Source organism: Amblyomma maculatum, chromosome 4, assembly GCF_055883805.1.
Source record: "Amblyomma maculatum isolate TAMU_Amacu chromosome 4, ASM5588380v1, whole genome shotgun sequence".
Classification (NCBI taxonomy): domain Eukaryota; kingdom Metazoa; phylum Arthropoda; class Arachnida; order Ixodida; family Ixodidae; genus Amblyomma; species Amblyomma maculatum.
In genome coordinates this window covers 51,220,628-51,246,854 of record NC_139347.1, presented here as the reverse complement: position 1 = coordinate 51,246,854, position 26,227 = coordinate 51,220,628, and the positions used below count along the sequence as shown (strand labels likewise).

At 46.4% G+C, this 26,227-nt stretch overlaps 1 protein-coding gene across 2 annotated transcripts in view; it reads left to right on the top strand.

Annotated features, from left to right (window-relative positions):
- The first annotated feature begins 13,449 nt into the window (after window positions 1-13,449).
- Window positions 13,450-26,227, top strand: part of Ctns (lysosomal cystine transporter cystinosin) — a 40,612-nt gene continuing 27,834 nt past the window's right edge. Inside the window, exons 1-3 of one of the 2 annotated variants that reach the window (XM_084601403.1) lie at window positions 13,450-13,690; window positions 24,889-24,958; window positions 25,428-25,524. In XM_084601403.1, coding sequence (XP_084457529.1) covers window positions 24,895-24,958; window positions 25,428-25,524 — 161 coding nt within the window. In that variant the 5' untranslated portion in view covers window positions 13,450-13,690; window positions 24,889-24,894. Of the gene's footprint in view, window positions 13,691-14,224; window positions 14,455-24,888; window positions 24,959-25,427; window positions 25,525-26,227 lie in introns of those variants that run through there. The other variant, XM_084601402.1, reaches the window with a different exon arrangement.

Here is a 26,227-nt window from a genome sequence, read left to right as displayed (position 1 = left end):
GCATTCCCGTACCCCTTACCTGAGTCGACGTTTTAGCGAGATGTGCGTTAAAGGTCCCGTTGCACAGAAAATCTGACGCCGGTGTTGTAAGCGAAAGATCGCTGGCATGTTTTCGATCCTGCTGTAGGTGTGACGTGGGTTGTTATCTTGATTTCAGTCGCTTATTTCACAATAACATTGCGTCTACAATAAGATAAACTTTAAATAATGCACCAGGTGGTAACATTAAGCTACGGTTCTACTCAACCATTAAAGCAGTAACCTAAATTAGTACTTTTGTGTTTGACTATATATAAAATAAGCAGAGCATCGAGATTATCGATATTTTTTGTTTGCGAATTTTGTGTGAATGTACGATTTCTATTTGAGTAACATAAAAAGCTTTAGCAGCCGACCACTCTTTGTCGGGGAGGAATGTAAGAAATTAGAAATAAAATAAATTACGCTATTTTTTGCTGGAATGCAAGAATGCATGATGAAATGCCACTACCCCTTGTAAAGGGCATGTTTGAATTCCAAGAGCGAAGCTGTATGTGGATTATAGTTCTAACGCCACAGGGTACATGGAGAGGACAAAAGAAAGCTGCAAGTGATTCCCTGCTGTGCTATGCTTGATGCACTGGTGCAAAGTGTGTGTCGCTCAGGCAGGCACAAGGACGATGACCTTAACAGGGTAAGGGTTTGCCAATCGACAGTAAGCGGACAATACGACCCAAGAGGCAGCGTCTATGTGCAGCGAATACTTTCTAGCATTGTTGGCATCGTATTGGTGGATAAGTTCGCAAGGCGCATCCAGTTGAGACTAAAGACCTATACACTTGAAGCACGAAAGTATATGCTCTTCAACAACGAAGATAAATCATGCGGTGGCAATGGCTGGAGAATAATTGGGGGCAGCATCTGGCACGCGTGCGACGCAGAAGTACACAGTTATGCGACTCAGGGCGCTGAACCTTGCGTAAATGAGCATACCCATGCAGAATGCCGGGAAATATTTTATCTTCACAATGCCAGAAAAGGGAGGAAGCCGCATATTCCTCAACTTGTTTGATATAGTTCATTAGCGCTATCAGTGATGCGCTAATGAACTATATCCAACAGCCAAAAGGTGACGCCCAGCGCAGTGATGCATCCAGTGTGTGCCATACAGGTGGTGGCTAGATGCACGCGTTGGGTTGGAGAGTCCACGTGTTATCTCGTAATTACACGCATGGACATGACTAGAACGCAAGTTCTCGACAGCTTGCGCGCGACACCGAGAGAAAGTTGCTATCTGGTATCAAAAGCTTGACTTCCTTCTTTTCTGCTGTTTAAAGGCCAGAACGACGAAATAGGGGCGTCATTTCTCAAAAGTGGGCACTGGCGGTCTTCTTTGGGTGATGACTGCACGTCTGAAGCAGCAACTGGGCTGTTTCCTTGAGAAGGATGTTAGCCAAATTTCAAATGAGTCAGTTCCTGAATTTGTCCCAGGTCGGCAGGATTTCTAAATTTAATGCTAGACTAGTAGGGAAGAACTTAAAGCAAAAAAAGTGAACTGAAGATTGATGTAGTCATTCCACCCATTGCACGCCGCCTTACTTTCAAACTGGTCAAACCATTCTTTCTAGTCCTCAAGACGTCAACCTTGAAAAATTTAGGCTGCTCCCGAGGCTGCTGGAAAACGAGAGACGATCAAGGACTAGGCAGCAGACTCTTTCCTCGTTAGCATGCTTGGTTGACGATGCAGCACCTCCACCGGATGTCAGGATGTGGTGGCGGCAATCTGACAAGCACCAAGACAGCGAAAGGCTTCCGAAAAAAAAAACATTTATTCGGATGATTTTCTCCTACAAGGAAAGGGGGAGTGCCTCATACGTATCAACTAGTCCTCGACCACTACAGTCTCTAAGACGAAACCACAGCATCGAACCTTGTACAGGCTGTTTCACACTCAGATGGAATTGGGGGTGCATGACCGCAGCACTTTTATGATGCGATGTCATCGAAAGCCTGGAAGAATCGGCGAATAAGGCGCGTGGTTGGCTGCTTTTCGCGCGCGTGTGCTTGGTACTGCCCATTCTCGCCAGCTCACTGCAGCAGAGGTTCCGAAAGCACGGCGGCCATAAAACAGCCTGTACATCTCGGTCATCGAAAGGGGCACACAAACTCGGTCAGTACTGGAGCCGAAAACCACCCTGCCTTCCTCTTGTGGGGAAAGAAAGTCCATGGCCGTGATACATCCGGGATTACGTGAGCGTCGCCACGGCGACAAGGCGGCGTATCTAGTTTTCAACGTACTCATCACTGCCAAATCCCTGAGATAAATTCCCACTATCAAAGCACCTCCACCAGTCTTTGAAGACATTCCTGGCAAGCCGATGCTCTCACCACTATAGCAGTTCCTAGTCGACCGCGCCCAACTTGTTCGAAGGGCCACAGCCGTTCTGTAGTTAAACATCCCACCAATAATGCGGCGAGGAAAAAAGGCGAGCCGAAAAAACTACAGAGCAGAGCAAAAAACGTTAAACTTTGTGTAGTTCTGTCGTAATGTCAGACTTTTGGGTAGTTGTTCATTACTTTTTCTATTGTACTGTAGTTTTTCTGTAGTACCTTCAAACTCTAACTACAAAAACAGTCTGATGATACTACAATTATTTGTCACAACAGGTACTCTTAAAAAACCGCACAGAAGCTCTGTTGTGACAACAGAACATTTTTTACAGTGGGCCGCCACCAGCGTCTTTCCTCTAGAAAATGAAGCTACAACAGCAACACCAACACAAAGAAGTGGAGTTAGCGGCGGCGATTTCATTGTGTATACAGCATAGGAAGTATAGTAGCAGAGCGGAATGCCTGCCGCTATAAGCTGCACTCAATTGAAAGCCAGCGAATAACTTTCGAGATAAATCATGCAGTCGCCTATGATAGTCTAGAACAACATAGGAACAGATTCTCGTGGCTATAGACACTCCTTACAAATATGGTAGCATCTCTTATAAGAAGCAGTGCGATAAAGTTACATGCTGGATGGTTATGAGCAAATAAATGCTATAAAAAGCTGCAGCATTGTTCAATAATCGATCACTCGTCCACAAAAGTCTTCTATCTAGCCTCTGTAGAACGAGATCTATCGAGAATCAAAACGATCGTTTAGCTCTCGTCTCTTAAATGAAACATCACAGGAACAAAAAATAGATATATACACTAGACGCCTACGCAGGTCGTTTGCGAGGTGCCACACGCAGCTGCCGAGACACCTTTCGATGTGTTTGGCGGCGTCTTGCGAACGTGCGTCGAACTGACGATGTTTCGTGAGGCACAGGCTGTATGCAAGGGGTGGGTATGTAATTGCAGGGCAGCGCAGTCACCCGAAGACGGCGTATGTCACTCGGAGAATGTGGGCTCTCCTCTTGACTTCCCGCGTGTTTGCTCCCGCACAGGAAGTGGCGCGCAGCTGCTGCGGACATCAGACCATTCGTCGAGTGCAACATTATTGCTGCTGTCCTCATAAAAAAGACGCACACCCAGGTGGAGATTACTCAACACGAACACCTATCACTCTACAAAATAAAAGAATTCATCTACTCAACATGACCAGCTATCACTCTATAAAATAAAAGAGGTTCATATGCTATCCAGATGCACAAGACCTGCTCTTCTAGACTCGGCAAGAAGAAATAAGCCATGGCGCTTGGGAAACCCTTTCAGGTTTCCACACGAACGAAATGGAGCATTCGCAAGTCGTAAATGGGCTAACCAAAAAGTTTGAGACTTTCGCTTGAAAAACAACCAATTACCTCTCCCAGACAAGTTTGCGTTTATCGCTTAACAGAAAAATTAGCAGGACGCTCCAGTTTCGCTTTAGGAGTAGGTGCGAAACGTGCGCATTCATTGGCTCACTTCCAATGCTCTCATTTCGTCGTCGCTTCAACCATCTACCCTCATACCGAGTGTTGTTCTCCGCTGCTATTCTCGGCATCTGCCTTACGAATTCTCAGTGGGAGTCGAGCACCGTCAGCAAGAGAAGGCACAACGTCAAACAGGGCCCCTTAAACAAAGCATGTATTTGTTACAATGTCAGACGGCGATGCCGCACGTAGCACCATACACAGGTTCCATCACACGTATTCAAACTCTTGCGACACACGTAAATATTCGTCTGCACCACACTGGCTTCATTTACTAATCACCAGTCACTACTCACTAATCAGTCGACCAATCCCACTCAGTGAAACGACACTACATGTATACACTCCACACAAGGCGTCCGTCATTTTACAGCATGGTTTTCGACACTATAGACGTGAAGTTTGCACTAGCACCATTTATCTAGGGAAAGACGTATCAGGTCAGCTCCGGTTGCCGTTACCATGGAGGAGTCGGCGCCAATCAAATGTTTTCCCCGTCAGGATGTTGACTCGCCCTTGAAAGCTCTCCCTCTAATTCTGGTACCGCGGCGGGTTTTCGGCAAGATGAGAGCAATACGCTTCATGCAAAGCATTAAGATTTGTGAAACTATTTGAAATGTATACAAAGGAAGCCCGATCGAGTTACATGTGCAAGCAAGCTTGAGTACCATGCAAGGCCACTAAATTGGCATGTTTTCGTACCTGAAAGATCCTATAAATGCCATTTATATCCCTCGAAGTGCCACGCTCGAAACATCGCCGAACTACGGAGTCATACGCTAATCCTGAAATCCGCGTGATCGAAACAAGAGACGATGGTGTCGTGAGCTTCGGCTAAAATATTGATAAGGGGTCATTCCACGCAAACTAACCGACACTTAGCTCTCGATCACCGTCAATCGCATTATAATACATGGTTTTTTTTAGTTACTTTGAAAAACATGCCACGTTGTTTTGGAGAAATATATATATATATATATATATATATATACATATTGTATGCTGTGTTAAGCATCTTAATCTCGAAAATGATGGGGAAGCCTAGCGTTAAGAACAAAAAAAAACTACAAAAAATAACCAATATGACGACTATTCTGCACGACTGTAACATTTTTTTGTTTTGTTTTGTTTTACGAAGAGATTTTAAACTTTGACAGGCAAGTATTGAGAATTACTATATTTTGTTTTTATCCAAAAACATATTACGGAATATGTACCAAACTCTAGCATTTTGAACCTTATTTGTAAAATTTCATCTTCGCGGAGTATAATCAGTCCATCTCTTTGTCTCGGGTAGTGCAGAACGTAATGGAGCCGACACAAATTTTTCAAGGAATATAGAAAGTAAGTTATGCGTGAAAAAAATGACATTGAGAAAGGTTGCTTTCTGCGGTATATGCAGCCATTCATATTATATTTAGATGGCTGCAGTAAAAATGTGAAAGAAAGTAAGTTGCAAAGTAATATTCCATTAAAATTTCTTTATAATTGCACTACATTGCGTTTTAGGCAATGAAATGATGCTTAAATTTGAATTGAAGCGTAGTCGCCCATCATAGGTGGGAAGGAGGAAAATGCAGAAGAGGCGCGAGTGAGCTGCTAGCATTTGATGGAAGTTGCGCCCGCTGCCGTAACTGCCATTCAGTGCAAACATGATGCATTTGGCGTGAATTAAAGCTGCATTTTACGGTAAACACTTTCTGTCTCCGAATTAATTTCAGCTTCCTCCTAGTTCACTCGCACCAAAAGGCCGCCACAAACAAAACAAAGGTCAGGTACTGAACCTAGCTCTGGCGCAGAAAACCATGAAGGATGCGACAGCTCTCTGGGATTTAAAAATTATTCAAGAAGAAGAGGTCGAACTCACTGGGTGGTTTGAAGCAGCGCTAACATCGAAAGGAAAGCTGTTGTTTACGCACATCGAGTCCCCATCTATTTCAAATGCGCGCATGCTGGCTTTACATTGTATTCAGCAACCCAAAAGCTTCGATTATCGACATGTGGATGAACAGCCCAGCCTACTTTACAGTCCAAATGTGAAATAGATTGCTTACGCGCATATATGCGAAAACAATATATTATCCGCAGGTGAAATGTTTTAAAGTGACGTATTGAAGTTCTTTCAGCTTGTAATCCATGCGGTGTGTGTGTGTGGGGGGGGGGGGGGGGGGGGGGGCGTGGGCGTGCGTGCGTGCGCATATACTGTTCACATAGATCCACATAGACTGCCACGCTACACGTGGCATCTGTGGTCCGAGTTCAACCTCGCTTTCAACGCATTTCATTGGAGGTACATATATATCGCTGATGCGAATCCCCGTCACGAGTGACCACCAGATGCATGCAGTTTGCAACGATAAATCTATGACGCCACCCGAACGCAGTACGGCAAATAGTCGCGTCACAATTGTGACGCGATAGTCAGAGAAACCGACATCACGTAGAAGTGGTGAGTGTATATAGGACCAGTGATACTCTGTTTCAATTCAGTTCATTTCATTTTATTTCCATGTATAATGCATGACTAGAAAGAAAGAAAAAAAAGCTTTTATTGTGAAATTTACATAGGATTGGATTGTCTGAAGTGGCGGTGTAATTCGAATGATGCGTCGTGGATCCATAGTCTTCCCATGTGTGTCAAACGGCCGCTTGGCGGCGTCATCTATTTTTCTTGCCATCGCAATCATTTCTCTAACTGACTCGTCTAGCCACCTCGTGTACACAACGCTACCAACTTTTCGCGTAATAGATGATGTAATGTTTTCGCGTAATTCGAACTTCAGGATTATTCTACTTGCAGCACCGTAAGCTCGAAAATGATCGATTAAACTTGTTTATCAACTTTTTGTCATCTGCAAAACTTCGGAAATAGTTGGAATGAATGCTGTGAGAATATTTAATTCAATTGGCAATTTATATCTTGGTAGCACTAGGCATTTTCTTTTTTTATATTTAAGAGTAAAACGAATATAATCCAAGATCATCCCATATACAAGCCTAGTGTTTCTTATTAGCGTTTATTCCATTATCATATGCAAAATATTCAACGACGGTTCAGCAAGACTAAGCATGGATGCAGGAGTATTTTATAGAACTCGTTTAGCAAATTGCATTTCGTTTAGTTTTGCTTTTTGTCGTCTTCACATGTTAGCTGAGTATTTAGCAGGTGCTATAGTGCTAAGAGGAAGGAGCCCTAATTAAGGTCTCTATTGAAACATGGTCTGAGGAGATGAAGATGAGAACATCTGAAGTGCAACATGAAAGATTGGCATCTTAGCCCGTGATCGAAGAAACTGGCTTTCGAGATGCACAAAGGTATGACAACGATTTTTTTTTTTTTCGGGCTGTTGATCGATGCCCGCTTTTCAAACACCCTCGGCGAAATCCGAAAAATGAGGGTAGAAATGTTTCTGTAATATATTATTTTTAAAATTTCTTCTTAGACTAGGTTCTGCCACCGTTTGCAAACTTAAGATGGTGGCCAAGGCACGAGAAACTATAGTATTTTTTTAATTTTTGAGGAAAATCAGTGTTCGAATGCACAGCCTGAAAGACCCTATTGAGAACAAACGGGGTGATAACGACCAACCTTCATGTACAGTTTACTTAAGTGCAATAGGTCTCTTAAGTTATCGCTTAATTATCACCGTTGTCGTAGAATCTGTAACGTGGCCGATGAACCCGGACAACTCAAACGGGTTCGTGGAATAGTTACAACTTCATAGTTCGATATATGAAAAAAAACAAAATGGCAAGGGCAAGCTTACCTGTAAATTATAAAACTGCAAGACTACCTGCGCACACGCTAGTGACGCGGTTATTCCATGACGGGTCGCCCGCTGATGTGCTGGTAGCGCATCAGTCGCAGAGGCTGTCAAGCGTAAACAGTTGGCATCGAAGGTTCTACCACCGGTCTTTTGGAATTACGCGCTGCCTATCATTAAATGTGTAACCCTGTTACTAGCAGGATTGTATATGATAATCATTCAATAAAGTCAGTGTACAATTGGTTTTCGCAGCGTCTTCTGCAAAGAAGCGAGTGAAGCTCGCTAATGCCACCCAAAGTCAAGCAGGCTTCACTGCATAACAGCACTGTAGGGTGGAAAATGATCATGAGAGTTGGTAGAAGCACCCCTCAACATGGTTCTGCAGCGCTGGCGCTACTAGCAGGCGACCAAGGCACAGATGGACTCAAGCGGCGGCGGCATGCACCTATCATTGCTCGAGTCCGGCCATGACCAAGGCCACACAACCAACCCGTTTCCCCGCACGAATGGTGGTGGGCTAGAGCACGGCCGGTCTCGAAGGAGAGAGCGCGCGCGCTCTCTCCCTCGAGACCGGCCGTGGCTAGAGCCATTAGGAGGAGCATCGCATGCAGAGATGTACCGCGCAGTTTTATACATTGTACGAGCGACGAAATTACAGTTCTAGTTAGGTGGTTTAACGACTCAAAGCGACTCGGAAAAAGAGTGACGCCTCAGGGCTCTGGATAATTCCGATCACCTGGTGCTCTTACACTGCCCTAATATTGCACAGTACACAGGCGCCTCCCTTTTTGTCTCCATCAAAAAGTGGCCGCCGAGGCCGAGATTGAATTCGCGTCCTTGCGATCAGCAATCGAGCGCCCTAGCCACAAAGCCACCGCGGCAGGAGAAATGCGAGTTCTGTAACCAGCGCTGCTTTTCTAGTATCTGCAACAGACTCTCTGGCAGATAAGCTTTGCTTTCGGTGTAATCAGTAATTCGAAATATCCAGGTTCGGCATATATGGGCTCCACCGTATGCCCAATACTGGTATATATGCTCCAAGAGCGCAAACAAAACGTCGTGACGCAGTTTACCGGACGCCTTCGCAAGGCTTTTCTGAATAACAGCAAGATGTAAGTCCAGCCTCGCCTGATAATGTCTCTCAAAAACAGTATTGCAGGCTAGTTGATGCATTACTGAAAAGCGCAGACAAACACAGGAAGGAACGAAGTGACAGAACAGAGCGCCATCTAGCGCTCTGTCGATCCTGTCGCTTAATTCATTCCCATGTTTGCCTGTCCGCGCTATAAACAAATATCAATTTTACAATTCCTCCGCTACCGAATACATCAAACGTATGTTGGGTTGCATACTGCAGCCTCGAATATCACGAAGTGTGAGCCTTATATTAAGCCCGAGTCCTTCGAGCCCGAGTTGCTTCGAAAGCTGTACACTTCTTGACCGGTACAAGTATAGAACACCAACGAAACAATACAGGAGTGCGTGTTGTGGAGCATGGCATCTCCCACGTCAAATGCGCCACAGGAGTGGTATATAGCATACCCCTTTCATGTGGGTTTTCATATATATAGGCCAAACTGGCCGCTGTATTAATGACCGGCTACGGGAGCATGCTAAAAATATCGCGAATAACGATATAGCTTCCAACCTTGTGCGGCATGTTTCTTCCTGCGTTAGCTCGTGTAGGGCACGATCTGAGAATACGAGGCTTCTAGGCAGGATTTCCAATGTAAAAGCTCGGCTTGCGCTAGAGGCCTTCCATGTTAAAAAAATTATCTGATCGCTGTGCGAATGACGCGTCTTTGCAGATTTATGACGCTGAATGTGCTTTTCTTGGTTCTTTTTTGCCATAATCGATTTGCAGTTGCGTGACGTGTGTGCCTGTACTGTCTGCGCATGCTCCTATTTTCCTTTACATTCCTCGTGTTCACACCCCAATAAACAGTTGGTAGTAGCGCTTGTCAATCGTCGTGTGTGTTTTCTTTCCTTTTGCCCCCGTCCAAGTATTAGCGCTAATTTCTCCTTAAATAAACGAAACAATACCTTTAGCGATTGATAAATTTAAAGCTGACTAATTATAAAGGCATTCTACCTCGCTGCATATTAGTTACATACGCATTAACTAGTACGCCCACAGCTTGCGTAAAATCACGAAGTCACACTCGAGGTTGTTGTTCCGGAGACTTTGAAAGTTGAAGATTAATTTTGTTAGAAAGGTACCTGCTGCTATATCCCAGTAAAGTGTTTTTAAGTGTAAAGTGTAAAGTAATGCGTAAAGTGCAGTTGGATTGAATCAATGGGTCGGATTGTGGCAGCCCTACGCTCTACAACTCTACCTGCTAGCGTCGGGCTAATGCATAAAAAAATTCTGACACGTCCTGTAGTAGCCAGAGGGCCTGCTATGCAGAAGGGATAGGGTAAGAAAAGAAGGGGGGGTTAAGGTGCGAACAGGATGTCATTAACGGACCGTGTGTTGACGTAACAAAAAGAAGTTGCTATTCGCCGTTAGTGAAGCTCTTTGTTGAAAGTTTGCTACGCAGAGGACATCTGCACGCCTACACACGTGTGTGTTTTGAACACCGCGGGGTGCCTGCCATGCAGCATCTTCGCTCTTTTCATAGCTTCGAAAAGAGAAACGAGCACCCGAAAAAAAAAAAAAAAGGCAGTTTGGGGGAGCGCTGAATCTGATGCCTACATGGTGGCCAAAGACATGGCGTATGGTGCAGGTTGTTTGACGAATATATGTAGCTGGACTTGGGAAAGCGATCGACGAACTTTGTTGCCTGCTCGACTGCCACGGCAATTGCAGCAATTGTTGGCCATTTCAACTTTCCTCGGGATAAATTCAGTTCATTACGCTTAACGCTGATCAACAGTCTGAACTGTTTACTAAACTGGCGGACAGCGCCTGCGAAAAACATCTTCAACCCTATCTGCGCAAGTGGACGACTTGAAGGAAGACTGTCGCATCCGCCCAACCCGCACCGATGTCAAAAAAATAAATGCAGTAGTTACACAACGGCAAGTGAACCTATAATATAGCTATGTAACATTGCTGCAGGCCGAATAAACCTACAAGGCACTCCAGATATCGCACACCTAAGCGATGAATGTAATAAAAACAAGAACAAAAATTTGAAGATTGAAAAAAGTTTAATCAAAGAACAATCAGAGTAAAGCCGAAAGGTGATGGCATAAAACGCGCTATGAAAAAAAGAAAAAGAAAGATGGCAGAATGTTAAATACCACCAACAAAATTAAACAATGCGAAAGTCGTCCTGGAGCTCTCGGATTAAAGTGCAATAATAATGAAATGGATGAAGTGAAACGCGAAGGTGAGAAAATAAAACGTGATACGACTACGCAGACGGCTGAATGTAAAATAACGGCGCAACCGGAGTTGTTTTTTAACGTTGTTTACTGCCTCAGGGCATAAAGGAATACCGTCGCTTACTGATAATATTGTCAAAGGACAACAACGAGGACGAAGTGCTGCGCTCGTGTGTGGATCGTGTCAAACGCGAGGACGACGAAGTGTGTGTGGCTCATTCTGGGCACCGCTCGCCTGAAGTTGTCTGTACTGCGATCAGCTATCCCTTTGTAAATGTCTGTAAAATACATCCACTCTGTGTTTCTTAAAGCACACTTTGAACGCGAATGCTGACTTGTCCCGTTACGAGAAAAGCCGGCGGCGCGTGTTTTGTATGCGTGCTCGCGAGATGGCCCTGAAAATCCTTGCAATGGCAAGAAAAACAAGCTGACGACATCAAAGTGTCACATGTGCACAGTACGATAGAGAACCGAACAAGGGTTGAAAGGGAGCCTCAGTTCACAAGAAGACGTTTCGATAATGGGACATATGTCTTCCTCTGGCCCAGACGAAGCCGCATTGGACGCCCTTGAAGAGAGGATTAGAATGAAGACATATCACACAAAGCGTATTATGCTATTATACGAGTCCTGTAAAATAATTTTCCCGGCTAAACTGATGAATCCTCAGAGCCCATATTACACACAGAATGGGATTTTGTTGTGTGTTTATTTTTTATACCAAATTTTCCCAAGATGATAAAGTGATTCGATCAGAAAAACTCGGATATTCGCATCTCCTGCCGATGTCCTAGTAAGGGTACTGGTGGCGCCATCGCTTTTCCTTTCGAGCTGAAAAGGATTATTTCGATAGGAAAACAAAAATCAAAATCACATTTCATGAATTTCTGCGCAAACTATCTTGGCAGTTATTATTATTAACGCAGCCGATAAAGCTCCTCAAAGATTCTAAAAAACAGCTTCACCTACGTTACTTCCTTCGCCTAATCTCTCAGGCAGTTTTGCTACAAACGAACCAGGATGGCGCCACCAGTTCCATCGCTGGGACAACGGATCGATTTGCTTCGCTGTTGCCGCAGACGATGCAAATATCCGGCTTCTTCTGATCGCATCAGGCAAGTGCCTTAAAGAAACTTGTACAACAAAATACTGTACACATTTATGTGCAAAATTTTATCTCCAATGATTCAACGATTTAGCTGGGAGGAGCATTCTATGGCACGCGTAGAACTTCTCCAGCGCTGTATGCACCTTCAATCGTATGCTTTCAAACTTGAGTTTCGTCGATTACGGCTGCCAGACGCCGCTTGCAAATTGACAGTCTATACATTGATTACGGGCACAGAAACTTAATACACGCCGAAAACATCACAAGGAAAACATTGCACTAACGAGGCTGTAATGACTTCGCCGTCGTACACGTAAGCAGTCTTCGAGTTCCTCTGCTGATTTGCTTTTCCTCTTTTCGAAGATCCCCTTGAAACGATTTTTCCGCCTAGAGTCCTTCCCAGCCTTATGCATCTACTTCATTTGCTGAGAGAAGAGAAAAGAAGAAAAGGCTAAAAATTTAGGTTGCAGAAAATGCTGGGAGCTTAAGCATGGCTTGAGCATAGTAATACGGACCAAAGCTCTGTTAAGCATTGATTTGCACGATTTAGCAAGGCTGCACACGGATTGATGGTTTGAATTAGGGGGTCGCTTTTGCTTCGCCTTCAGAGTAGCCGCGATATCCCCTGTAACGCCACCTTTTCAATGCGCGATTTTTGTATACCTTGTTTAAGCTGTTTTGGGGGGGATGGAAGGTTCAGAATTGGTCTCACCTTTCGGTGGGCACCTCAACTAAACTAGGTCAAGGTAATTCAAATCCAGCGAGGCGTAATGCGAAAGTTGTACGCCGAGTAATAGAGCTCAAGCTTCAAAATCAGAGCTCCACTGAGACGTTTCGTTAAGAACAGAATACTCTGGGCGTGCAGCTCACATGCGAAGAGGAAAAGACACACGTTTCAGGGACTTCGCGCGAGACACCACAACAAACGCGCTTCCGGGAAAGTCAAGCTGACAGCGAAATTTGCTCTGAGTATCAAAAGGAGCATGGTCAAGGTCTGCCCAGCACTTTGTCCGCCCGTAGCGCTATATAGCCGTTAGTTGCGCGCTGCCGATGAAAGAGGACCGCTTTGAAAGCGATAATTTTCCCCGTGATGCCGCTCGCTTAATTGCACCGGCTTTCAAATGGCCTCCGACGCTCACCAACTGCGTACGGCAGTTTGCTATTGTGCACCTCCTTCGGAACGTTGCGTGCCCGAGGCGGTAAAACGCGCGAATGGGCCCATTCAATTTCCCCCGTGGCTTCCGAGCCCGGCGTACGCCAAGCGGCGCGTAACGCGCCTAAAGCTGCGCCGTCCGCAGCCGCAGCTGCGCTTGTCGCGTTCGTCGCTTTTTTTCTCTTCTCCGCGCAAGGCGGCTGTTACACAACCGTCTGCCGCCGTTCGAACCCGCGCGCTGAGCTCGCGCGCCACGCCGCGTGCAACAGCAGGAAGCCCCCCGCGGCGAAAAAGAAGAAGACAGCCTCCGGTATCGTCTCGCTGCCGACGAGAGCTACGAGAGCGCACTTTTACCTCCGTCCCGCGTGTTCGTGGAAACCTCGAAGCCAGCTGCGTTCGTCAGCTGCAGAATCGGAAGCGTGTCCGTCGCCTCGGGTCGCCGCCGGTGAGTGCTTGATCCGCTGCCATTGCATCTCGCGGTGCGTTCCGTTGGAAGGGGCTTAAGCCCCGTGCCTGGCACTAAGCCGACGCGCCTGAAAGCTTCCCCGCGCTGAAGATCCACGCCGCGTGGCACACGCGCTTCCCCCCTGTGTTCCGGCGACGCGCTGTCACACAGCCTCGATCAATGCTCGCGCATGACTAAGCGCACTTGCACTGCTCACATTTGGTGCCACGAAAGCGAGAAAGAAAGAACACGAGCCGTAACATGATCTGCATCCTCTGCGCTGTACGTTTGACACTTTCGCTTCGCGGCGCCTATGCTAAGTCCTTTTTTTTTTTTTTTTTTTTTTTTTTTTTTTTTTTTTTTTTTTTCCACACGCATCGTCGCTGTTATCGTATCTAGACCTTCGCTCGTGTGAGCCCGTGTCAGTCGGGTTTCTGCCGAGTGCTCCCGCGTCTGTCTGCGCTAAGGAAGAGCGCTGCTCACTATGATGATACTTCACATGCGCCTTGCGTAATCCGTTAGCGTGCCAGGGCATCGTCCTGAGTACGTCAATGGTGGTTCGCTGAAATGTTCGGCAGGAAAGCCGCCGCTTTGAAATGGGCACAGCCGCTTTGCGCCGGATGTTGATTAGGCGGGCGCAGCTAGCTGCCTCGGTTTCCGAGCACGCCTGCGAACCGCGGTGACGCCTGTGCGAAGCTCGCTCGCGATCTCGCTCGAGGCCAGGCTGCCGTCGCGTAGCCCGCTGGAGGAGGAGGATGCTACAAGTATGTACTGCACTGTTCTGGCAGTGAGTCGCAAATATTCATGACTTGTTATACGCATTCGGGGATCCCTGCACGCCAGATCTACTGCAGCGAAAGTGTTCCGCGTTCTGCAAGCTGTTTACTTAACGTGGGCACAAGAAACGCGCAAGTATACGGGGTGCACAAAGGTGCGAATGAGCTTGGAGATCTTTGTATTCGAAGATTTCTATTTCTGTTAGTAGCTTTGACACAAAACTGACAGAAAAGTGTGGTGCATGAGAAGAGTTTATGACACGTAAAATTTTACTCGTACACATTGCTCGATGTGGGGTCTTTCTATCTTGAAGCTTGCGTTTTTCAGCCGTAGTCCTTTTGTGCATAGCAAGCTACTGTATTGGAAGAATTGATGAGCAATGCTTATTATAAATAAAAGGGAACGTTCAACAGGTCTGTGCAGTCGCCGGCATTATTTTAGAAGGCAAATGTTTCCTATATCTGGAGCACCTACGACAATTAGAAAGGTTGCTCGGAGTGCCACCCACTTATGGAGGCGTCCGCAGTCTTGCACATAAGCCCTCCATCTGGAAAGTGGGGCAAGGAGCAATCAGTGGACGCCGCAAAGGCGATTGATTCCTCACCGGGCAGAGTTGTACCACGGCAGCATCCACTTAGCCATGATTTGTGCGGCTGATTGGTTTGTTACTTCTTTGACTGAGAGGCTCAATGTTGCGACGTATCCAGGTCTCGTACTCCGCGGGTCGGCGGGATAATGACCTTCTTACTTTATAGGAGCAACTTAACAGACCTTCTTCATAGACATTCTCCAGCTTAACAGACCTTCTCCAATCAACGTCTTGCCCTCTAAGAAGCATTTTTCAATCCATCTGCTAAATGTTCTTTCCCCGAGCCGCCGAACAGTAGCCTGTGAAGTCTATGAAGTTCTAAGGAGATAATTGTGCAACTAGTAATGACTTTTATTATTATTATCTTCCAGCTTAACGTAGAGCGCCACCACCTATTGGCTCCTTGCGCATTAATTATCGCATCCATAGGCTTTTCTAGCACCCTTTTCCGTCCCACCACTCGTGTCAGAGGATTGTCACTAACTGCGTAAATATACATAGGCCATGACAGCGCTTTACTGCAATGCCTCTACTTGGGGCCGCACTACATTAAATATTCGCCTGAAAGCTTGCAAACGAGAATTCCACATAGTGTCGTATAGCATGCGGGGAAGGTGCGGGGTTCGGTCGCGCCGCCGAGTAAACGACCAGTTTTACAATCGCCGGGTAAACGACCAGTGATACAATGGATGCAAGCTTGGCCCGCTGCTCGGGGTGGATTGCTTAGAAAATGGTTCTTCGACCCCACCTTGTGTAAAGGAACACGCACATTGCGTCATGGCACCCTTTATCCAATGTTGCCCTCGCGCCATCGAATAACCATCACCAATTTCGATTCATCTGAATTTCACAGTAATATTGACATCTAATCAAGTTCAACTATTTAGACATTCCGTGGCTCGTGCTTAGATTGGGCTGCTTCAATCATGTTCTCGTATTACTCATGTAAGCCACGAGGATGGCTAAAATTCATGTCAAATGCTCGTTGCCCTTCCTGTCTCGCACACCTTTGTTGAAACTGCGCGCATCCGAGCTACGCTGTAATAAAAGGGAATCTAGCTTTTCCGCCCCGTTCGAGGAGTGGCGGTTTTTCTCTGAGGCGTGCAATATCTGCGGTGTACATTAGCAAAAGGTGACTGTAATATTGCTAAATCAACCGCTGTGTGCATGGTGATGTCAGGGTAAACACGAGTTGGAAGAAAATTTGGTGAAACGTAAAAGTCATTAAAATTTGTATTTAAAACAAATGGCGAATTTATACAACACCCTTAAGTTTGAGAGATTGGTTACAAAAATGTAAAGAAAATTAGGAAGACGAAGGGGGAAGCATTTTATTGTCATATGACAAAGAGGGTGTAGTAGGGGTCAGGGATAAGGTTCATACAGGTACGTAGGTCCTCTCAACGGTGTTAGCTGGACTTAAGTTCATGATTCTTGGTGACCTACATGCAGGGCCCAACCCACTATCGTGAGTTGTACTGGGAGTCGAGCAACGCAGTCTCCAACTGACCGATTTCAGGCTTATAATATCAGAGATGGCTGGTCTTCTGGGAATATGACGTGATTGAGGTTTTCTTTAAAATGACTGCAGGGATTGTGGCGGGAGTCGTATTCCATCGGATACATCACAGATGATGTCGTATTCCAAGACTACATCACAAGTATAGGGGGTGGGAGCCTAGTCAAGCTGCATGATTGCAGCTTTTTCTCCTATCTCCTCATGTATGTACTCGTAATACATGAAAGTAAATCTATTCTATTCTATTCTATTCTATTCCATCGGATTAAGGATTTGGAAATGTAACAGTTTGAAGTTACAGTCAGGCCACCTGCTCTGCTCTGTTGAGTGATTTAATTTCCAAGGAGTTTTCATGGTAGGTTACCATGCGCTCTCTTTTAAACCAAGGGCACGGGTCAGTCTGCCCAGTTGACAAATCTTCGGGCACATTCGCAAGCCTGCCGCGTTCCCTGGATGAGAATTATGTGCTGATTGCCATTCGAGCTGCAGCTGTGGCTCTTGCCAGGACGGAGGGAGTTGAAAACGACACCGAACATGCCACGGCCGCGCTCCAAAGGGGATGCGCCTAACATCCACCTATCCAAGCGTACAATCGATTCTGGCTGACTGCGCTCCGCAGCTGCCGTTAGCGGTTAAACTTTAACACTGGCCACTTTCTTTCTTTTTACAGCCGTGTACTGTGTATTGTGTTATTTCAGTTTAATTTGTGTCGCAGTTTTACATCGCCATTCCGCGCGTGGTTGCAGCAAGCAATCAGTTTCATTTCCAACGCTTTTGCTTGACAAACGCTTTTTAGCTGTGTGGCGAAACTCGTATTGTGAGAGCGCAGTCACTGAAGCGCTTTTTGTGACCAGACACGTCCATATGACAGACGTCACTGCGCACTTGCCGTGGCTATAAAGTGCCTGACGTTCAGCCTCGTTCATTCGGGAGGCCCCTTTTAATTGGGCCACAATATTAATTTTCGGTACCCCAGAATTCCTCCTGCATGCGGCGTTTTATACAGTTTAGACGGCCCACTTACACTGGCCCAGCAGAAATCTTACTTCAAAAGCACATTTAGTACTCCCTCGTGCAGGCAGTAGCTATGCAAAACCCTTGTTAGTACTGTCCGGAAAACCCGGGTTCGAACCCGACCTCGGCGGCTGCGTTTCGATGGAGGCGAAACGAAGAGGCGTCCGTGTGCTGTGCGATGTCAGCGCACGTTAAAGATCCCCAGGTGGTCGAAATTACTCCGTAGCCCTCCACTGCGGCTCCTCTTTCTCTCTTTCACTTTAACTGCCACCTTCCTCCCTTCCCTTACGGCGCGGTTCAGGTGTCCACAGACGGAATTGTGACAGATACTGCGCCTTTACCTTCCTGTGAACCAATTATTATTATTATTAAGAAAGAAATCGCGTCGCTCCACCAAACATTGCTTCCCACATCACCATTTCAGTAAGCTCTCGGGCAATGCATCCTGTTTCAACCAAATTATTGCCATAAGTCATAAAATGCCCTCTGCGGCCTACACGTGTTTCATACACAGTGGTGCGCGGGGTGTTTATGGGTGCGGACTGCGCAGTATAACAGTCGTTACATAGAAGAAACAGAACATAAAAGAGCAGAAATGCAGAGAGCTACTGCACCGCGACTGAACGAGCGCACCAAGAACGGGCCTACACTCTACACATATCGCATAGTTTTTCTTCTATTCCAAACACAAGTGTTACTGCTGCCTCCTCTGCAGCATCGTCCCGATGCGGCGTTCCCGCCAAATAGAAGGGCGAAAGAAAGAGCGCGCAAGAGCCAGACCACGAGTCTGACATCACGCAGGGTGAATCGGCAGGTCGCTCATAGGAAGGTTTCATTCGCACAACGTACACAGCGTCGTGGCACTTGGTGCTGTGCGATGAGCGGGCTGGTAAGGCTGGTGCAACTTCGTACGTGCATCGCTGAAGCGACGGACAGCAGTTTAAGGACCGAAGTGGCGGCGCAGCAACGTTTCTGGCAGCCAACGGTGACGAACGGGCGTACAAAACCAAACATAGTCTCCTAGGGAGTAGGTAATGGAGCCACGTCCCTGGTTGTAGCGGTCATCGTCGATCTGCTGCTGACGGTATGGATTCGTTGTCTAGCTAGTTACCGCACATCCTCACGTTGAAGAGAAGTGGCGACGTCGAGGTCAAGTTCACTCTCACTTTCACGATCAACGGCTAGCATAGCGTACAGCGGAGTGGTAATCTGACGACCAAAGACTAGTTGAGAGTAAGCCGCGTGGTCTCCTGCAAGGCCATATTATAAACGAATGTTCCATAAGGGAGATCTGATCTTATGTTTTATGCTCGACATCAAGGTACATAAAAAGCATTGTCGACCAAGGTCCTGTTGAGGCGTTCCCCCCAAGCCATTAGTCTCAGGGCGGTAGGCTGTTGTACGTCCTGTGTATAAGCTTCAGCACAGCCTGGTGAAGCGGGTCGTGAACGCAGCTCCACAGTCACTAATGATAGACTCAGGAGCACCATTCCATGACGATGTTGTGGACAAAGAATTCGGTGACTTAAGCAACATTACCACTTGTAAGTGAAGGGGTCTCAGCGTACCGTATTACGTAATCTATTATGACCATAGTTAACGGTTCCGGCCAGTGGAAGACTTCGGAAAAGGGCCCGGGAGATCCATGCCAACTTGATGGAAAGAGGTCATTGGTGGCGCTATAGGCTGCAAAAAGCCGGCTGGTTTCAGAAGAGGAGACTTGCGCCGTTGACAATCACAGCACGTTTTAACTTAATTAAGCCCTGATGGTAGTATACTGGGCCAATAATCTTTCAGCCGAATCTCTGCCAGCGTGCGACTGACCCCCAAGTGCCCGGCGGTGGGTTCATCAACGGGATGCGCTAATGGAACAAAGAAAAATTATGCGTGCTTACATTCTGCACACAGCTGCTAAACCGCACATATCGCTTTTCTGCATGTTTGATGTTTCTGTAAATCAAAGGAGCGTAAGGGATCTCGAAATTTACTTAACGCTTTTTTGCGGTGTGCCTTGCGTATGCCACATTATGCTGCTCGAGTATCAGGAAAAGAAGGAGCTTGTTAGCCCTTTTAATCCCATTTATCTATTTTGTAAGTTTTCAAAGCGTGTCAGTTAGCAATGCGTGATATTATTAATTTCTTGAATTTCCTTGTGGATATATGCTTCTTGCTTAAAAAACAAACTGTGATGAAGCCTTCGATCGTCACACTCGGCCATTAGCAAACGTGATTACTTTTCGCAATACGCACAATCCTTTATTTCTGGGTAACACTGTCTTGCAAGCCTGACACATTCGATCTAAAAAAGAATTAATTGAACAGTGTCAGAACTAACACCTGCTTTCGTGTTTTCTGGTTTTAGTTGCCGGAAAGAGCTAATAGCACAGTTGCTATACGGCTACACGGAGCGCCCTCGCTTGGCACAGCCATGCGTCGCACACGTGAAAACCCAGCCCGCACACCATACGAGTCCAGTTTTTATCATCCAAAAAGCGAGAGTGAGAGTACGAAGTTACACCAGCTGCTGTACCCTCGGAGCTGATGGGTGCCGGCAAGCGGCAGCAAACTTAAGCCGCGACACGGCCACGTGACCGCTCCGGCAACCTTCGGAGCAGCCTGGTTATTTTTAGCAAAGACGTCACATTGTTTACCATTCGTCTTGCCTGCTGCCCGTCCCATCCAAGGCAATTTCTATATACTGATTTGAATATGACATCAACTCACAATTGTTTCGCTCAGCTGTCTTGTCTCTTCATATCACACATCATTTTTGTGTCTAGCTTGCTGCGTTGTCTTCAATTTAAGTTAAACTGTTTTCTTTCAGCCTCCTCGTTTCTACATCATAGTTTATTAGCGGCAGGTTACAGCTGCTATATACTTTTCGCCAGACGAATATTAGTAAACTGTTGTTTATCGCGTGAGGGTACCTGACGCACTCGACTGCACACTTATTCCAGTTATTTCACTCGAGATCATCAACCAGATCGGCGGAAACTACCAACCCTAAGTATAGAGGTATTCTCATCACTTCCCATCCTTCTCTGTCGATCGTAAACTGTTGTTCCCTGCCGAAACTACGAAGCGTTACTTTATGTTCGTTCCTATTTATTCTCAGATTCACTACTTTGTTATACCTGTTCTCGACCATGCTTTGCATTTCGGCCCCTGAATTACTCAGCCAGACAGTCTCATCAGCGAATCGAAGTTTGCCGAGTTATTCTTGAACTTTTGTGCCTAATCCCCGATACAGCCCTCTGAACACCTCTTATCAACATACAATGGATAATTATGGAGAAATCGTGTTTTCTTGCCTAACCTCATTTTTGATCGGCGTTTTGTCACTTTACCAGTGAAGAACAATGACCGCTGTGCAGCCACTATATGTGTATCCTAGACCGTGGTTACGCAGTGCCTGCATGGTTGTTGAGTTTTCGGCACTCAATTGCTTTTCCCTAATCTATGAGGGCTACGTATAGAGGTTGGTTACGTTTTGTGCATTTTCCTGGTAGACAGCGTGAATATATAGGGCATTACCGAGTGGCTTGTACGAAAGCCGGCCTCGTCATTTGGTTAACTGAAGTGTAAAGTAATCCTGATTCTACTGCAACTACCTCACTTAATGTCTTGTACTCAACGAACAGTAGACCGGTTGTAATACTGTCCAACTCTTTCACGTTACTTTCTTAAGTGCCTTGTACTCAACGAACAGTAGACCGGTTGTAACACTGTCCAACTCTTCACGTTACTTTCTTATGGATTAAGGTAATGCTAGCGTTCTTCCATGATTCCCGTGCTCCTGAAATCATTAGGCACACAGTGCCTCTTTAGCAGAATGTTCCTATCAGCCTTCAAATCTGTAGTTAAGGGATCCTCAGCAGTCGCCTTTCCCAGTAGTTGTAGAAGGCTTTATTGAAGCGCTACACTTAGGCGCCTAATACATCGATGGCCTGCTGGACGAGCATTTGTGTTGCATATACGAACATTTAGAACGCCCGCTTTGCTATGTCATACTCTCAAGGCCATTCATCTTTTTCGCGGAGCTGTTATTGTTGTTGCGACTATAGGAAGAAGGAAAAGAAAATTCATGGGCCTGCTACTGGCTCTGTACCTGAGCCACCTCCGCTGCCTCGTGCAAACAGAAGAGAAAATAGAGCAAAAAGAAAAATAAGAGGGAGAGAAAGACGAAGCGATGGCGGGTGCAATGACGGCCTATAACAGATAAAAATTCGGTGGCCGGCTAGCCCCCGCCGCAAGCGGCGGTGACCTACCAGTCCCAGCCCCGTAGGGACAGGAGTAGCGCGGAGAGCGAGCGCTCCTGCTCAAGCCACTGCAGGCTTCATTTTCCACGGTGTAAATTGGTTTATAGGAAAGAAAAGGCTCAATATCTGTGACACTTCTCGGTGGGCACCTGACTCGCACCGTAAAGGAATTGAGGAACGTAGGAGAGAAAGAATAGAGGAAGAGGCGCTGTAGTGAAAAACTAATAATTTTGACCACCTAGGGACATAACGTGCACTGACATCGCACAGCACACGAACGCCTTTGCTTTTTGACTCCATGGAAACGTGGTTTACTCGTCCGTGGCAACAACTTGCCAAAGGGGGAATAGCACCTGACTTGCGGTGCTCACTCCTCAGTCTCGCTATGGTTGGTGCGCCGACTGGGCCATCTATGCGCTCGCTTCAGCATAAGTTTCAGGCCGAATCTGATCATCCAGCCAATCAAGCTGGGCGGCAAGGCACGCGTACTCATAGCGCGGAAGCGTCCTAGCATGTAAGCGACTGCGGCTGTGGCCGATGGCTTACGCTCGTGAAATTTGGTTCAAGGACAGATAAACGTCTACATTTTTTTTTTACAGTTCTGTCTCTTTCTCTCTTTCTGAGGTGACTGTCCTGAATATCTCTTCTCCAGCTTGGTTCCACCAGTTGCTCCTATTTATCAATGGAAATTCTGGTGTATAGACGCACTAGCAATCTCAGCGTCGGGATACACAGAAGCTTGAGCTCTATTTTGGGACGGGAAAAGAAATGGTTCTCCTTTCCTCCCGCTCTCTCTCTCTTTTGCGCTTATTTGACCAGTGGTTAGAGCTCCCGGATGCCTCGGCTGCTGAGCCCGATGATGCGAGCTTCTCCTGGCCACAGGGGTGTTGCTTCGATGGAGGCGAAATGCAGCTTTTCTGCTGTGCAATGGCAGCAAATGGATTAGGACTCCAAATGGTCGAACATTCAGCTACCCCCTCTTTTGCCGTCTTTCACTCTTTCATTCATGGCCTTATAAGGCCATGAATGAAAGAAGTCAAGAAGTGAGACATATACTATCTGTTTGGCTTTGTTTACGTCATAACGCGACTCAGGCCGTGAGAGATGCCGTAGTTGAGAGCTCCGAATATCTTTGACCATCTGCGGTTCTTTAGTGTGTACTGACATCGTACAATACGCTGGCGCCATGCGTTTCACCTTCATCGAAACGCGGCCATCATCACAGCAGGGATCGAACCCTAATCGCCAGTTAGCAGTCGAATGCCCCAACTACTGAGCCACCCCTTCCCAGCCTTTATCCCATTCTTGATAATCAGTTCTGTCTGCCAACCTCGACTGAGTGAAGTTGCTGCACATTTGCTTTCCCCACAATCACTCCAGCTGCCACCCGGCACCGTTTCATTCTCTAAGCTAGTAAGGATTACTGAAAATAGAGCTCTACTATGACAATGCTGCAATGGTTGTATTAGATCAACAAAAATGCCTTGGTCTAGAAATTAATAGGCGGGTGCGGTTTTTTAATCGGCGGGTTATCCGCAGACCATCTATGGCAAACATGAACGCATATTGCGCTCATCCAGAAGGAAGCTATTTGTATAAGCTGGACCATGTCTTGACCTGCCCTCGGCGACCTGCAAATGAGATCACTGAAGCAAGTAAAAGAAATCACCTGGAACTAGGCCTCGCGCATTTCTTTCGCGAATTCCGAGGTCCATTATCTAGGTTGTAAGAAGCAGGGTACCACCACTTCTGTCTTCTGGCTTCCACCTTCTCCAGTCGGCGACAAATGGAAATCTTCGCTGAGACCACACAAGACCTCGTTTCCACCTAGTTGTGGGCGCTCGAAGTTTGTATAGTGCGCCACCGCCATTGAGGTAGTCTCGTGTTACTATCGACACTGAAACACTCCGTGGCTCATGGTACAGCATCTGATGTCAGCAGACTAGAGTAAGCATTTTCTGGGTTCTGGGATGTGAAAGCTTGCGAGAGCCTTCGTAGGATTTTCTGTAGAAAATTGCTTTAATTCTATCATAATAAGAACAACTAAAAAAATGTCTCCTTCGATTTATATAAAACGATGTGTAAAACAGACCGCTGTGCGTTTTCTATCTATCAATCTTTATTTCCCTCTCAACCGCTCCTCGAATCACTAGATAATGACTTAGAAAGAGACAGATTTTAAGCACGGATCATTCTCATCGTCTTCATGTTAGTTTTGTTTATCTTCTTCTAGCAAGCTGGGTGGCACATGTAAAGGTGTGTGAATCAGTCGCCTGCAAAGAAATCAGCATGTGCGACCTTAAGCGGAACGTAAATGTTTGGTTTGGTTTGGTTTGTGGGTGGCACGTGTAAAGGTGTGTGAATCAGTCACCTGCAACGAAATCAGCATGTGCGACCTTAGGCGGAACGTAAATGTTTGGTTTGGTTTGGTTTGTGGGGTTTAACGTCCCAAAGCGACTCAGGCTATGAGAGACGCCGTAGTGGAGGACTCCGAAAATTTTGACCACCTGGGGTTCTTTAACGTGCACTGACATCGCACAGCACACGGACGCCGGTGGACGTTGTAATATCCTTACGTCATGCTAACGGGCTCGTGCTTTGTACGCCTCGGGTATAGTTCAAACCAATCTACGCACTGCAGCATATGTGGTGGCATCGCGAAAGTTGCAAAAAGTAGGCGCTCTCCTAAATAAATAACGCGCACACGCACGCTTCGAGGCCTCAGTGCATCGTCAGTCACTGTATCCAAAAAAAAAAAAAAAAAAAAAAAAAAAAGGCCGACCATAAACCTCGGAACTATCAAGGGTTTATGTGCTTTATTTACAGAACTTTACTGAACTTTCTTTCTTGCCTTTTTTACATTCGTTGACAGGGATAGAAAGTCCTCTCAACGCTGGCGTCATTCGTGTCGCCTTTGTGCTCCTGTAGGTTATTTTCACTTCTTCCGACGGTTATAACTCACTAAGTGTCACAACCAGCTGGCTCACTGTCTGTTTCCTTTATCGGTGTTTCGCTCACTGTCGCCCCTTTCACTCCGCAGCTCTCGATGGCCATGGACACGCGTACGGGTCGCTACCGGACCTTGGGCCTCCTCTTTCCGCTGGTCGCAGGTGAGACAGCTAACGCCATCTCCCGGCTACACCCGATGTGACGATTCGCTTTCTTCGTATTCGAAATGAACTGCACGTCGCTCGAAAAAAAGACTGATTCGGCGAATGCATCTCTCCACAGCAAAGAGCACGACCGAAGATTTCCAGCCCACTCATGACGTGCAGCCAATAAGGAGAGGTCAATTTCTTATTGTCTACTGGTAATCGGTATCGGAAGCGTGTAAGCTCATGTCAGATAATACACTTACCCAGCACTTAATGTTTCTATGCAAGTATTCGAGAAAAGATGGGCGCCTTCTTGAAAACGTGCGCGATTCAGTATTTTGACGTGTTATACATAATCATGTCAAGGAGAGTGTGTCTACGCAAAGTACTGAGGAATGCGTCTGTATAATGCCTAAGCACCAAGCGTAAGTGCATAATGGTTAGGTTCGGCTCCTTTTTCGTAACGCTTTCCCGTCTTGCACAGCTCTCGCCCGTGCCAGCAGTGAAAGCCGTCTTCGGGTTTCCACCCACGACCTGGAGTGGAGGCTTGGAGATGCGTCTGGATTTCGTGTCTTCCTCGAGTAAGTCCGCATTTCACGCGAAGAAGCGACGCCTCGTGCATTTCCCCGTACCTGTCGTCCTTTTTCTCGCATGCTGTGGTAAATACACGTCGATTCTTGTCATTGAAACGTGATTTTCTCCGAGATACTGGATATTTGTTTGAACACCGCTTGCATTGGACGTTTGTCGTTGCTTCCCAGCAAAAACCGTGCGATAAAAATAAACAGGCTATACCCACCACTTCCGTGTCCAGTGACCTTATGCCCTGAAGCCTTATGCCCTGTTTCTATGTGGTCACTAGAAGCTAGATGATTTTCTGCCCCCGGATAAGAAAGTCACGTGCCGTGTTAGCACAGTCATGAGAACGATTCGTCCGCAGCGATCACTTAACACAGGGTGAGTGCGGTCTCCAAATCATAACTTTACGCAAAGCCATGCGGTTTTATTATTTGCGCCTTCATATGCACCAATTCAATATTTCGCACAGTATCAGTATTGCCACAACCGCTGTAATAAATGTCTTTCTCTTCCTATATGAAAGCCTCGTTATTACGGCCTGTATACCTTGCAAGTAGAAAAACATTCGGTGCGACGTGCTTTGCTCTCTACGTTCTTATTCTTTAACCGTATGTTTCGCGAATGATAGCGTCACTTGCTTATGTGCAATAAAATCCAACACAACACGCTCTTTAATTTTGTTCTTTGAGCGCAACGAGCTTCCTT